The following is a 14,351-nucleotide window of genomic DNA, read 5'->3' as shown; positions in this document are numbered from 1 at the left end:
AGCACTAAAATGCTTGGGTTCTCATTGCTCGGGTCGAGCAAATTGGAATGCTCGGGTGCTCGACCCGAGCAAGGAGCCAAAGTAAATCTATGGGAAAACCCAGTATTTCTAGTGACCCCTTCCCGGGTGTCCTTTTAAGGTCTAAAAACATCTGAAAATGATGGAAACAGTGCTCAAATGACATGGGAACATCATGGTGAAGAACCCTGGAAGCATTTCCGACTCCCAGGTTACAGCTGTGAACAATGTTGTCAGAGTCTTACGCCATTTATATAGGCGCACAATAAAACATACAAAAACGAAACCCAAATAGATTTTCCTGGGAAATATGGTAAAGAACATCCTTTCTAGGGTAATGACTTTTATATAAGGCAAAACAACAAACCCAAAACAAAAATGTTCCTCCAACACTTGGGCTATGTTCACACGTATCGTTTTTGATGCGTTTTTCAACTTTACCATTGCTTTCAACCGAGACAAATGCATTCACTGGGAAATGTAATTTTAACAGTTTAAAACCTTATTTGGTCATGTGGTGTGTGACACATCATCAGACACATCCTGTTTCATTTATGAGAAGGGACTCTGAAAGTCACAAAGTCTATTTTTATAGGGCCAGCAGTCGGCCTTCATTATTCTTAGAGAGCCATCAGTTGGCTATGCTTTGTTGCTCCCATTATTAAACATTGGGTCCCTTATACTGTTATTGCGTATGCAGTGAGTGGCAGGGCTGCCCAAAATTTGGACGCACCCCAACAAACCATTCAACAGACGTCATGAATGACCACATGCAACCAAAGTTCAAAGAATTCATTTGGTACTCCCATACTGTTTGCTTATGAATTGAATGCAAGGCCTGCCTTGCACCAAAGTTAGATGCACCCCAATAAGCCTTTGAACACACGTACTGGATGGCCACAGGAAAACCTACTTCACATTATTAATTTGGTATTCCCATACTGTTTGCTTATGAATTGAATGCAAGGCCTACCTTGCACCAAAGTTACACACACCCCAATAAGCCTTTGAACAGAGGTACTGGATGGCCACATGCAACCAAAGTTCCCAGTATTCATTTGGTACTCCCATACTGTTTGCTTATGCATTGAAGGCAAGGCCTGCCCTGCGCCAAAGTTAAAGTTAAACGCACTCCAATAAGCTTTTGAACCGAAGTACTGGATGGCCACATGAAAACCAAGTTCATATTATTAATTTGGTACTCCCATACTGTTTGCTTATGCATTGAATGCAAGGCCTGCCCTGCACCAAAGTTACATGCATCTCAATAAGCCTTTGAACCCACGTTCTAGATGGCTACATGAAACTAAAGTTCCAATTATTCTGATTTTTTGAAGTCACCTAACGTTTGCCCATGAAGTGAATACAAGGTATGCCCAAAATTTGCACACTCCAATCCCCCAAGGAAGAAATGTGGAGGATGGTCTCCGAATAATGTTTTCCCACTTTAAAAGAGCAGGTATCCTATACTTGAAATGCCCATACACTAAGTGTATGGGGTGAAAAACATTTTTCCCTGGGGGGATACACATCAACCTACTGTGTAAATATTTTTTTACGGCCATCATAAACACCCTTGCAAAAAAGTATAGTGGCTGTTGCATCACGGAACATGGTCACCCTCGTGTTTTAGTGGTGGTGTCTGAAGAGACGTGGAGTATGACCTCCAAAAAATGTTTTCCCAATTTAAAGGAGAGGGTCTCCTATACTTGTAATGCCCATACACTAAGTGTATATGCAGAAAAACATTTTCCCCTGGGGTACACACCTCAACATACAGTGTAAACATTTTTGGAGCGGGCATCATAAACACCCTTGAAAAACATTATTTGGCTGTTGCATCATGAAAAACGTTCACGCTGGTGATCTAGTGGTGGTGTCAGAATGTTAGAAAAAATGTATCTTAGTGAGGATTGGGAAGAAAAGCAAAAATAGAATTGTTTGGATAAAACAGAACTCATTTAATGTCCATTCAAAAAGTGATTACAAAAATGAAGAAAAAGTAAATTATAAGTTCATTACACAAATTCAAGTATTAGGTTAAAAAGAAAATGGAAGCAAGCAGAGATCTTACATATGGTCTTGTGGCATGATGATGTGTTCGTCCGTGTAGAGAGGCTCAAGGTATGAGGACTCTCCCACATGCTGAGAAGAGACGGTTTATATATAAATCCGTCCCATAGGCTTTCATGGGTTTCTATTTTCTCCTACACAATATCCATATAAGGTAAACCAGTTTCATGCCAATGGTCTATACCATAAAAGTAGATTCCAGAATATTCCTTATCTTAGTTACACTTGTTTATCGGCTAGAAATAACGCTAGACATCCAAATATAGGTTGGGCTTCTCAAACACCCTCTAGCTTCTGACATGCAGAGGACAGATGGTCAATGACAAGACCTTCAGAAACTGTATCATACACTTTCCCTATACCCTTGGTTCTTTATATGATTTCATGTAATTACCCATATGTAAGTGATTATATATATTATTATTGGATTTTACATTCCCCCCTGATTATGATTTGAGAATATCATAATTAACCCTAAAATCTTTCTCTCACCATTCGTATCACATTCATTCTTTATTCTGAAAACCTTGTATTAACATCTGTCTCGAATGTCACCTGAGTTTTGAAAACTAAAATTAGATTAGAGAATTATATTTTTCTTTTCAGCATTTCTCTTAAAATGTCATCTTCCTTTTTCATTTCTGTCTTTATCTTTTTATAAATGTTCTTAATTTTACACATAATAACTATTTGATATATTATACACAGCAAAACTATAATAAATATAATAACAATCGGATTAGATAATACATTTCCTACTGCCATCTTCGTTGAAGACTGTGACCAACTAGTTACTGATTTTCCTAAATTTTTCCACCAAGATGAGCCTGACATACTTGTCCATTCATGTTCAATATCATTTAAATTACCTTGCTCATGTCTGAATACAATTTCAGCTTCTTTTAATTGTTTTGTTAACAAATTTAACAAACCCTTGTCTTTCTTTATCTCATTTGTCCACATATTCCAAGGAAAATTATTTATTTGGGACAAATTGAACTGTATTGGAAGGATTTTTAGGTTTCTTGAACCTATTAACGTAATATTAATACTTCCTTCCTTCTTTGAGAGAGTTTTACACATTTCCCTCGATACAATATAAACCTATTGTCAGATTTTCAGCATGTACACAAGATGAAAAGTATGCAGAAACAACTTCTTTCTTTGACATAACTTGGAAACAAATCTTATTAGCGCTTACTGGTGTCACCAAGTCATGGATCGTGTGTACATTCTCAACTCTAGCATGACATGAGGTATGATTATTGAAACACGAATGATAAAGGACTTTATCCTGTCCAGGTAAACACATTACCTTAGAAACAAAATTTAAACATGAAGAAATGTCCAACTGTTCAGTGTTTGTTCCGTCAAATGCAAAATCTGTGTACTGTAATTGATAATATAGCAATTGTGTGTGACTAACAGGAATTCCCAGAACAGTTATAGGAACTAGGGTTTCTTCTCTTCCCGACACTGGAATCAGTGATGTTCCTACACAAATATCCTGGTCACATCCTAACCACTTATTTACCCACAAATCTGTATGATTTAATGCAAAACTATATTCTGTAGGCAAATTTCTCATTAGTCCTAAAGGAGTAATTCCACTTTGTAAGGCTTGTGCAATCATTTTTAGATTGGTGGAATATTCAATCTGAATTTCTAGACATGTTTTGGCCACTTGAGATTCCTGTTCACTTTCTATTAATGCTAGAGTAGCATCTTGTAGATGTGATACTGAAGACCCCAATACAGAAGCAGTAGTCAAAACCATTTTCTCAAGAACTTGATTCAAACTTTTCTGAATCTTTACTCCTTTACCTCCGATATACCCAATATTTTCCAAATCTGATTTAAGTGTATGTATGTCCATAGTGTTAATTAGACTTCCTACTGTACCTAATCCTCCCAAAATTCCTTCCAACACTCCCCTCTTACTTCTAACTTGTGTTGGAGTTCTTTTCCCAAACCATTGTTCTATTCCCATTTCCATATTAATGAGATGTGATTGACATTGAATCTCCTTGTAACTGTATAAACCCAGCCTTAGGTCCTGTGGTAGCATGTAATATTATGTCAGTGTCGTGTATGAAGTGTAGCTCAATACAGCATTTCACCCCATAACCCATGCAGATGTTTCCAGTAATATCTACTGAATTGTCTGGTATATCTTCATCTTTAAGGTTTTGTAAACTTGATCCTCTTGGTTTCCTCGAATGTAGAGTTCTTCTGAAAGGTTCATTCACTTCACTAGTGTCTGTTTCACGATGTAAGATGTCTTCTGCGTAGATCACAGTTGAAATAGTACATAGCAGCAGAAATGCGATTCCCATCAGATAGTAACTTTTCCTGGGAACTGTCGTCTTTTCTCGAAGGATTGGTGTTGAATCCCTTCCATCAAGGTCATGGTGTTCCGTATTCCAGCTCTTATTGGAATTCATTTCTTCCTATAAGAAATGCAGTATCATTATTTTGCAATATACAATTTGCATTGATCAACATGTACCCACACTCTTTGTTGCCTGCGGGTATTTTTAACCACGTTTGATGCTCGTTGCACAAGAATCATAACTTGTCCCATGGTTTCAATGATATCAAAGGGACCTTCCCAGTTACTTTCCCAAGGTCCATTCTTCCTGAAAGTTTTGATCATCACCTGAGCTCCTTTTTTGAATTTAGACTCATATGGTGGCTCCATTCTCTGCATTCTTGATGCAGCATGAGGAAGAATTGTTTTCAAATTTTCCTGCAACAATTGCAACCATTTGGACCTTGCAACAGCATCTTTTTGAGATGTAGACAAAAATGGTTCATGTGGAAAAATCAATGGCATTTTTCTTCCTGTCATTAGTTCAAAAGGAGTGAACTGAGTTGTGGAAGAAGTTGTTCCTCTCACACTCAACAATACAAAAGGTATGGCATCAACCCAAGTATTGCCTTTGTCCAATAGCATTTTGGCAATTCTGGATTTTATTGTCCTATTCATCCTTTCCACAATACCAGCAGACTGTGGATGGTAAGGTACATGGAACTGTTGTTGTACCCCTAGAATAGTACAAACGGCTTGCATGATTTTTCCTGTAAAGTGACTTCCTCGATCAGAGGAGATCATTCTTGGGATCCCCCAAGTACAAAAGACATGATTAACTAATGCTCTAGCTGTAGACAAAGCATCATCTTTTCTGACAGGTAAAATTTCAACCCATTTGGAAAAAACATCTACCACAACTAATGCATACCTGAGACCATTTTTACCTGATGGTAACGGACCAATGTAGTCGATTTGTAGTGTAGACCATGGACCATCTGCAGGTTCGGAGTAGTGGCGGTTTCTGTCCTTTTGGTCTTGGATTAATTTGGGCACAAATGAGACATGATTGGACAATACTTTGTACTGTCTCTTCCATCTTTTCCCAGTAAAATTTCTCTCTGAGAATGTCTAACAATTTCTGTTGGCCCAAATGACCCAAACTTTCATGATTATATTTTGTGAACTCAGCCTGTAGATGTTTTGGTACAACAGGACGCAACTCCCCGTTTAAGTCATGACACAAAACCCCATTTTCACAAACAAAGGGAGGTTTTGGATCAACCCAGGAAGCAACAAGAGATGTGTCTTTCTCCTGTTCTTCCGCAAAAGAAGGGATATGCGTGTCCGTTCTTTGAACTGCTAAAAGCTCAATAGTCTCTGGTTGAAACACTTCTTCTCCTGTAAGGGCTGCCTCTTTGGCTAACCTATCTGCAGTAGCATTTCCTACAGATAATTCATCATCAGTTTTTTTATGGGCTGGTACTTTGACAATAGCAAAACCATTAGGGGTTTTTGATGCTATTTTGAAAATTGTTTTCAGTGTGTCACTATGTACAAGAGTCTTATTTGAAGAATCTACATAGCCTCTTTTTTCCCAAACTGGCAAATAATCTGTCAGTGATCTAACAACATAGGAGCTATCACTGTAGATTACAATGGGACACTGATCATCAGCTTCGTTCAGCTGTAGCACCATTTTCACTGCTTCTAGCTCTGCCCTTTGAGCTGAAAAATGACTTGGTAATCTGTGTTTTACTACCTGTTCTCTTTTAGGATAAAAAATGGAATATCCTGCATAGTAATGTCCATCTGCATAAAATCTGGAACCATCAACAAAAATTGGTTCATCTGTTGCCTCTGCCTTCCGTCTGAAAAGCGATGGACATGGATCCTGAAAAGACTGCAAACAATCATGAGTTTGTCCTTCATATTGCATCAACTGAGGAAGAACATATTTGGCTTTGTAATCTACCTCAATTTGTTTGGGAGACAATGACAGTAACCAATGAGCAAATCTCTGATGTGACACACCTGGGATATTATTCTCAAAGAGAAGTTTTAGTGTAGAATGAGGAGTTTGCAAAGTGATTTTGTTGAACCCAACAATGTGTTCAGTTGCTTTGACTGCAAAGTACACACCTACCAGGTGTCTTGCACATGTCTCAAACCCTCTTTCAACAGGTGAGAGAAGCTTAGAAAAATAGCCCAAAATTCTCCACTCTTCTCCTTGCAACTGTAGCAGCACAGCAGACACAGAAGTCTCTGATGTGTGCACTTGCAAAGCAAATGGAGCCGTAGGATCTACTGTGGATAAAGCAGGTGCAGTTTGTAAATTCATTTTCAATTGTTCAAATGAGGTTTGTTGTTCATCACCCCAAGGACCAAAATACTCACTGTTTTCATTTTTTAAAAGATCATACAAAGGCCTGGCTTTGTCTGCAAAATTCTCAATGAATTCCCTTGAAAAATTTATAAGACCCAAGAAATGTCGTACTGCCTTGTGTGATGTTGGAACTGGCAAAGAAGCAATTGCATCGATCCGTTCCTGCAATGGTTGTCTTTTACCTGGGCTCAACAATACCCCTAAGAATCTGACCTCAGTCTGCAGCAATTTGACCTTTTTTGTGTTCAATTTCAACCCTGCATCATGCAGCAGCTCAAACAACTCTTTCAGAAGTGAAACATGTGACTCCTTATCTTCTGTGGATAGCAAAATATCATCCACATACTGTAAAATACAGTCTGGCCTTGAAAATTTAGCTAATACCTTTGCCAATGCCTGATGAAATATACTCGGTGACAAATGAGCTCCCTGAGGTAACCTGCAAAACAGGTATTGCTCATCCAGGAAAGTAAAAGCAAACTTGTACTGACAACTCTTTTCAAGAGGTATACTGAAAAAACCATTACTGATGTCTAGTACAGAAAAGTATTTTGCCTTTGCATTCAACCTTGCCATCATGTCATGAGTATCTGCAACAATGGGTGCTACATTGGGAGTATGTTTATTAAACATCCGCAGATCCAATATCATCCGATAAGAACCATCAGACTTCAAAACACACCACAAAGGATTGTTACTTACAGAATTAGCCTTTCGGATGACACCTTGTTTTAACAATTCCTGTATGATCTTTGACATAGACTCAATTGATTCTGGAGGCAATTTATACTGACGCTGAGGTGGGGGATCACGCCCCTCGACATTTACAATTACATCTTTCATGGTCCCTACTTCATTCCTGAACTGAGCCCAAAGAGAAGGAAAAAGCTGTACAATTTCTGTCAATACCTCATCACCACCAGTTTCAGGCCACAGATGATCTGTTGACACAACATCTTTTAAGCAAATACTTCCAACATGGCTATAATCACTAGGATCAATGACTACAGGTTTACAACCATTAGAATCCTTCCAGATCACCTGATTTCCTAGATCAACAACCCATCCAAATTTCTGCATAAAATCCGTGCCAAGTATATTTTCAGAGTCACGACAATACCAAATGTCAATTCCTGTTTTGAAAGAACTAGGTATTTCCAATATCACATCAGTAACTAAGGTTGCTCTAGTTCCACCTTTTCCACTAAAACCAACAATTGTACAAACTGGTGAATCTGGTTGTAGCTTCAGATCAAGATTTGTGACACTTAACTGAGCTCCTGTATCAATGAGAAATACAACATTCTGTCCTGCTAGATTTACCTTGACAAATGGTCTTCCACATTCATCTAATGTAACTCGAGTCACAAATTCCAGTGGATGAGGTGTTGGAATTGTCTGTGATTGTCAGAAGGATGAAGGAGAAGGGAGAAGTCCAGTGTCCTTCTTGAAAGCACTCGGCATTCTATTTCTGGACTCAGTCTCCTTAACTGTCATCTCTCGGATCTGTCTGATTAATGGTGCATACGGTGACTGCGTTTGTCTGTTGTCAGTGTGAGTGGGGGCATTAGACTGTAATGGAGGTGCAGAAGGTCTGGTGGATAATTTTGGCATGAGACCGTTTTCCCTTCCAAGATTACCTGTCCCTTGTGTACCTGTCTCTGATTCTGCTCTCAAGAATTTTCTGCATTGCCACTTTAAGTGTCCAGGTATACCACAGAAATAACAATGGATATTGTTTCTTTGTGTAGTATTTTTACCTCTTTGTTCTACGTAATCTCTGCTCTTGAATGTTACTGTGGGTCTAAGTTTCAGCTGACTATCCTCTTTTCCATGAATTACAGCTATTTTAGCCTTTACCTGATTTTGCTTCATGGATCTCCTTACTCTGTCGATAAAAACCGTTGCTTCTTGCAATGATGGCTGAGTACTAGCCATTTGTTCTGAGGCAGGATCCAAATATTTGAACTTTTTCACAAAAAATCTGATCATGGATGTTGGTTCCTGATTAGGCCCAATTTCCATCACCATTCTATAGGCCTGCTCAAATTTTACCAAAAATACAAATGGATCCTCATTAATATTAGTTTTTAATTGTTCCAAAATTTCAGCATTCGGAGTGGCCTCTCCTGTGATGTAAGAATTTAATTGCCTAAGTCTGTCCTCTCTTGTACTATGTGTCAATTCATGGTTCTCATTTAATCTGGGTGTGGTCTGTAACCTTCTTCCCATATGTGAGGGTAACCATACTTTAAAAATCTTGTTTTTCTGTTCATCATTAAGATTGTATTTGTCTGTGTTTGATTCAAAAATGTCTGCATTGTAAAAGGCATCCATCTTGTCATTGAATTTTGGAATGTCTTTTGCAATTTTCATTAACTGATCGTGTATTTTTAGATTAATGCGTGCAGCTCTGTCATGGAATTTTTTCCGTTGCAATTCTTCTGCATGTAAATCTACTGATTCATCTAATTCTTGTGTGTCAGGTATAAATGATGCAGCATTGTCTTCTTGGTCTTTTGATCGTGTAACAACAGAAGCTTTTTTAATATCTTGTCTCAATTTGGACAATAATTCTGTTCTGGTATCAATTTGATCTTCCAATTGTTCAATATGTTCAGACAATATCAAACAATTTGGACAGTCAAAGTAATCCCCATCAGCTTCTTGTGTGACACCTTGTATGTCAGTATGATCAATGTCTTGTGTAATAGTACATATTTGTGTCTGTGTTTCAGTTTTATCAAAAACTAAATTATTGTACACTCGGACCATGTGCATTACATTCTGAAGCTTCCTTTGCAACTTTTTTATAGAAAAAAACTTCTTATCAATTTTAAGATTCTCTGCTTCACATTGGCTATACAGACTAGACCATAATTGTGCGTTTGTATGGCTATGATCAAACTGAAACTGTATATTACTCTTTTTAGAAAATTCATGGATGAACTCCATTTCTCTCACCTATGGAAATTCTTTTCCTCCTGGATTGGTCCAATAGTCAATGGAAGATCCTCTGTCTTTATGGATTCCTCAGAGTTCCGTGTAGATGATACTTGTATCACGTATCCTCACTTCTGTGTGTAGGTTCAGTCTGACTTTTGTAACACGATATAGTAGAATTTCTGTGCCTTTTAACAACTCAAAACAGGTGTTTTAGCAAACTCCCCCCTGAAAAGGCTGAAATTCCTCACAGAAAAGACAAAAAATCAGACCTGGCTGGCTCGCCAAAATGTTAGAAAAAATGTATCTTAGTGAGGATTGGGAAGAAAAGCAAAAATAGAATTGTTTGGATAAAACAGAACTCATTTAATGTCCATTCAAAAAGTGATTACAAAAATGAAGAAAAAGTAAATTATAAGTTCATTACACAAATTCAAGTATTAGGTTAAAAAGAAAATGGAAGCAAGCAGAGATCTTACATATGGTCTTGTGGCATGATGATGTGTTCGTCCGTGTAGAGAGGCTCAAGGTATGAGGACTCTCCCACATGCTGAGAAGAGACGGTTTATATACAAATCCGTCCCATAGGCTTTCATGGGTTTCTATTTTCTCCTACACAATATCCATATAAGGTAAACCAGTTTCATGCCAATGGTCTATACCATAAAAGTAGATTCCAGAATATTCCTTATCTTAGTTACACTTGTTTATTGGCTAGAAATAACGCTAGACATCCAAATATAGGTTGGGCTTCTCAAACACCCTCTAGCTTCTGACATGCAGAGGACAGATGGTCAATGACAAGACCTTCAGAAACTGTATCATACACTTTCCCTATACCCTTGGTTCTTTATATGATTTCATGTAATTACCCATATGTAAGTGATTATATATATTATTATTGGATTTTACACAGAAGAGATGTGGAGGATGGCCTGCTGAAAATGTTTTCCCAGTTTACGGGAGCGGGTCTCCTATACTTGTAATGCCCATACACTAAGTGTATGGGCTGACAAACATTTTCCCCTCGGGGTACACATCAACATACTGTCTAAATATTTTTTTAAAGGGCATCAAAAATACACAATAAGTCAATAAGTTGGCTGTTGCATCATGGGTCACGATTACCCTGGTGATCTAGTGGTGGTGTTGTAAGAGACGCGGAGGATGGCCTACTAAAAGTGTTTTCCCAGTTTACAGCAGGGGGTCTCCTACACTTGTAATGCCCATACACTAAGTGTATGGGCTGCCAAACCTTTCCCCCGGGGGGTACACATCAACATATTTGTTAAAAAATTTGTTACAGGCATCATAAAGACCCTTGCAAAAATTTCTAGTGGCTGTTGCATCACGGACCACGGTCACCATGGTGATCTAGTGGTGGTGTCTGAAGAGGTGTGGAGGATGTCACCCTATAAATCTTTTCCCAATTTAAAGGAGCGGGTCTCCTATACTTGGAATGACCATACACTAAGTGTATGGGCTGTGTGAGATTTCACTCACTAACGGGTAGGGGAATACTCTTTTGGCAGCAGATTAAAGTAGACGGGGCACAGTTTTGCACACAAAACAGTCCATATGGTTTATTTAATTCTCATAAACCGCACTGTAAGCCCGGTTGTACATCACCAGCGCACATAGTCCATTGCTTCAACACATATGGTTTTTACAAAGCACTCAATAGACATGCCTGTGTCTCTCCAGTCACCAGGTGACTGCACAGTTCAGCAACTGTCCTATGTCAGCACATAGATCTTTCACCATATCAGGGGTTATCTCTCAGGAGCTCCTGGTCCACATGTGCTGTTCAGGAATCCTACTCCCAGGACTTCCAGCACAGGCCTCCAGGACCTTGCACTTGGACCAACAGATCCAAACGCAGGAACCATGTGACCCACACCCTGGTCACATAATATACCTTTAACCACTCCCCTAGGTGGGAGTGTGTGTGTGGCTAGTTTGACCCACCCATCTCTCATAACTAGCCTTGCCAGCCTCCCTTTAGAATTACACAATTACTTGTGGGACTACAGGTCCCAGAACACAACATCGCTTCAATCTGAAAGCGCAGAGTTTCTTTCTCTGCGACACACATACCGACCATTCACAACAATGCCAGACTTTGTCTCACCATCACATCCAGGCATGCAACTGCCATGCACTCGCACGTCCTCAATACGCCTACATGCGTATACTGGGGAGACCATGTAACAAAACAATAAAGATAGAGGGCACCATCAACAACAATAATCTAAGTGCTCAACCTGCAGCATGTCCATTTTTCAAATAGTACCAAAAAGAACAATGAAGACATGCACATACGCAGGGATCAACAGAGAGAATTAACAATTTTTATTTATCCAAATGTCATTTCACCACACAAAATACATTTAAAAACATTTAAAACCACCAAATAGAGATAATACCCAAGTAAAAATATGGGAAAAGGGGGTAGGGAGCGTGGATCCTGTCCAAAATATTACAACATAAGCAACATGGTACACAGTATAATAGATAGATTCAATTTATAGTCACAAATTGGTACCCAATATATGGACAGAAAGTGCAAAGTGCAGTCTCTGTAGCAGCCTATGAGGAAGGATTTCCTAAATGCAGAGAATAATAGTCAATGTCCCACAATAAAGAGACATTATGGCAATAATTGCAATAATATAGGTGAGTAAAACAGTTTGTCAAAGATATAAGGTTCACAATAGACACCTAATAAACATGCTCACATTATGCATTTAGCTGAAGAAAGAAAATTTGAAGGGTCTGGAACCAGCTCCCATCTCACCCACCCAACGCTTATCGTCACCTCAGTGACTTCATCAGGGGCAAAGTAGTGTGATAAGTCGTTCCATGCCCCGAAGCGTTCCCTTAAACTTCTCCTAGAGCTTCAGCTACTCCAGATCTCCTCGGGTGATCATTACCTTAGAACAATGAAAACTGCTTTGAAACTTTGTGCAGCCTTATGCCCCACTCACTTCTCATTTTTGTATCATTATGTCTCCTTTGCTTTGGAGCACGCGATTGACAATATCTCCCTCGTTTCTTGGAAGGCATGTGGGCTAACGTGGGTGGCTGATCTATATGGCTCGGAGGGTCTCTTTGAATTTGCAGACTTAAGCACTCGATACCGCTTGTCCGCCAAAGATTTTTTTCACTACCTCCAGGTGCGTAGCTTTTTGAGGCCCAGCAAATTGTTTGGTTTACCATTATCTTTAATAGAATCTCCGGCTCATCGATTTTTTAGACCTTGCACCTTTTTACCTCACGGCATCTCTATTTTTTATAAAGCGCTACTGACTTGTGGTGTAGAGGACAAGCTTCCCTTCATGGTTTCTTGGGAGTCTTCCCTAGCCTTCGTGGCATCTCTGGATGACTGGCATAATGCTATGATTCACCCCTCTAAATTTTCCTCATGCCTTGGGCATCTTCAGCAATTTAAAAAAATTCAGCTCCAATGGTATATCACCCCCGTTAGATTGGCTAAATTTCATCATGCTTCCTCTCCTCTTTGCTGGAAGGATTGTAATTCCATGGGATCTCATGCCAATGTTTGGTGGAGCTGTCCGCGCATCCAAGTTTTCTGGCGCCAGGTTGAATCTATTATTGCTGAGGTAGTTCATCTCCCTTTCGTCTTGAATGGTCCTTTGGCAGTCCTGGGTATCTCCTTACTGGACCTCCCTCCCCCCTACAGCCTATAGTCTCTAACATCCTGGTAGCAGCTAGACTTTGTATCGCCAAATATTGGAAATGTCCTACTATTCCGACTAGGACTGAACTTATATCCAAAATCAACCTTAATTTCAGTTATGAATCTATTACTGCTGATTGTCTTACAAAAAAAAACAAGGTTCTTTCTTGGTGGGACTTATGGATCTCGTCGTCCTTTGTATCTCCTATTGCCTTGGCTCATAACCATTAGAATTGTTTCCTCTTTGATGTTGTCTTCATGATTATGCCCTCCTGGACGTGCCCTCGTGGGCTCTTGACTTATTTTCTGCTATTTATACCCCCTTTCCCCCTTTTTTTTTTATGTACCCTTTCCCTTTCGTTTCCCTGGCCTGGTTGGAAATGTTCTCTCTGTATGTCTTTTTTGATTCAATAAAAATTTCAATGGTTAAAAAAAAAAAAAAAAAAAAGTAGTGTGATAGACTAACATAATAATGGAGTATAAATACACTTACAGATTAAGAGATTCAATACAGCTGCAGCATGAGGCACGCCAAAGCACAGGGCACTAGCATAGAGATCCCATTGAGTCCCGGAAGTAGTTAGTGTGCCTGACCAGAGGTTGCTATGGAGACAGACACAGCAACAAATCTAATGCACAGGCGCAATAGCCTGAACACTATCAAGAGTGGAGCAGACGGCAGATCGCTGTACTGCTGGCCGAGCAGTGGTCAAGTGCGCATGAGCGACGGTTACCAGATTGATGGGTCAGCGTCGACTCCATTGCGCAGGTGCGGTGAATTGAGTCACCTAAAGGCTGATATTCCCACTAAACAGTGTTAGAGGCACAAGATAAGACGAGCGGTTAAATGGAGATACGACGATGTTCATCTTAGTGCATCATCACTGAAGCCCAGACATCGGCAAGAGTCACAAAAAAGC

The 14,351-nt window shown here is 39.4% G+C and overlaps 2 protein-coding genes across 3 annotated transcripts in view; both read right to left on the bottom strand.

Annotated features, from left to right (window-relative positions):
• Positions 1–14,351, bottom strand: part of LOC143804781 (pecanex-like protein 2) — a 1,087,275-nt gene that overhangs the window by 227,728 nt on the left and 845,196 nt on the right. The gene's annotated exons all lie outside the window — the stretch shown is intronic.
• Positions 2,428–9,985, bottom strand: LOC143804780 (uncharacterized). Its single transcript, XM_077283211.1, has 2 exons — positions 9,753–9,985; positions 2,428–4,541 (listed from the first exon to the last, which is right to left on the bottom strand). Exon 2 carries the CDS (start codon positions 4,157–4,159, stop codon positions 3,167–3,169), a length of 993 nt encoding a protein of 330 aa, XP_077139326.1. The 5' UTR covers positions 4,160–4,541; positions 9,753–9,985; the 3' UTR covers positions 2,428–3,166.

This window comes from Ranitomeya variabilis, chromosome 2 (genome assembly GCF_051348905.1).
Source record: "Ranitomeya variabilis isolate aRanVar5 chromosome 2, aRanVar5.hap1, whole genome shotgun sequence".
In the NCBI taxonomy this organism is placed as follows: Eukaryota; Metazoa; Chordata; class Amphibia; order Anura; family Dendrobatidae; genus Ranitomeya; species Ranitomeya variabilis.
This window is presented reverse-complemented; position numbering and strand designations above follow the sequence as displayed.

Excerpts from the sequence above, each read along its gene's own strand:
- LOC143804780 (XM_077283211.1), bottom strand. The coding sequence starts at position 4,159 with ATGCTACCACAGGACCTAAGGCTGGGTTTATACAGTTACAAGGAGATT.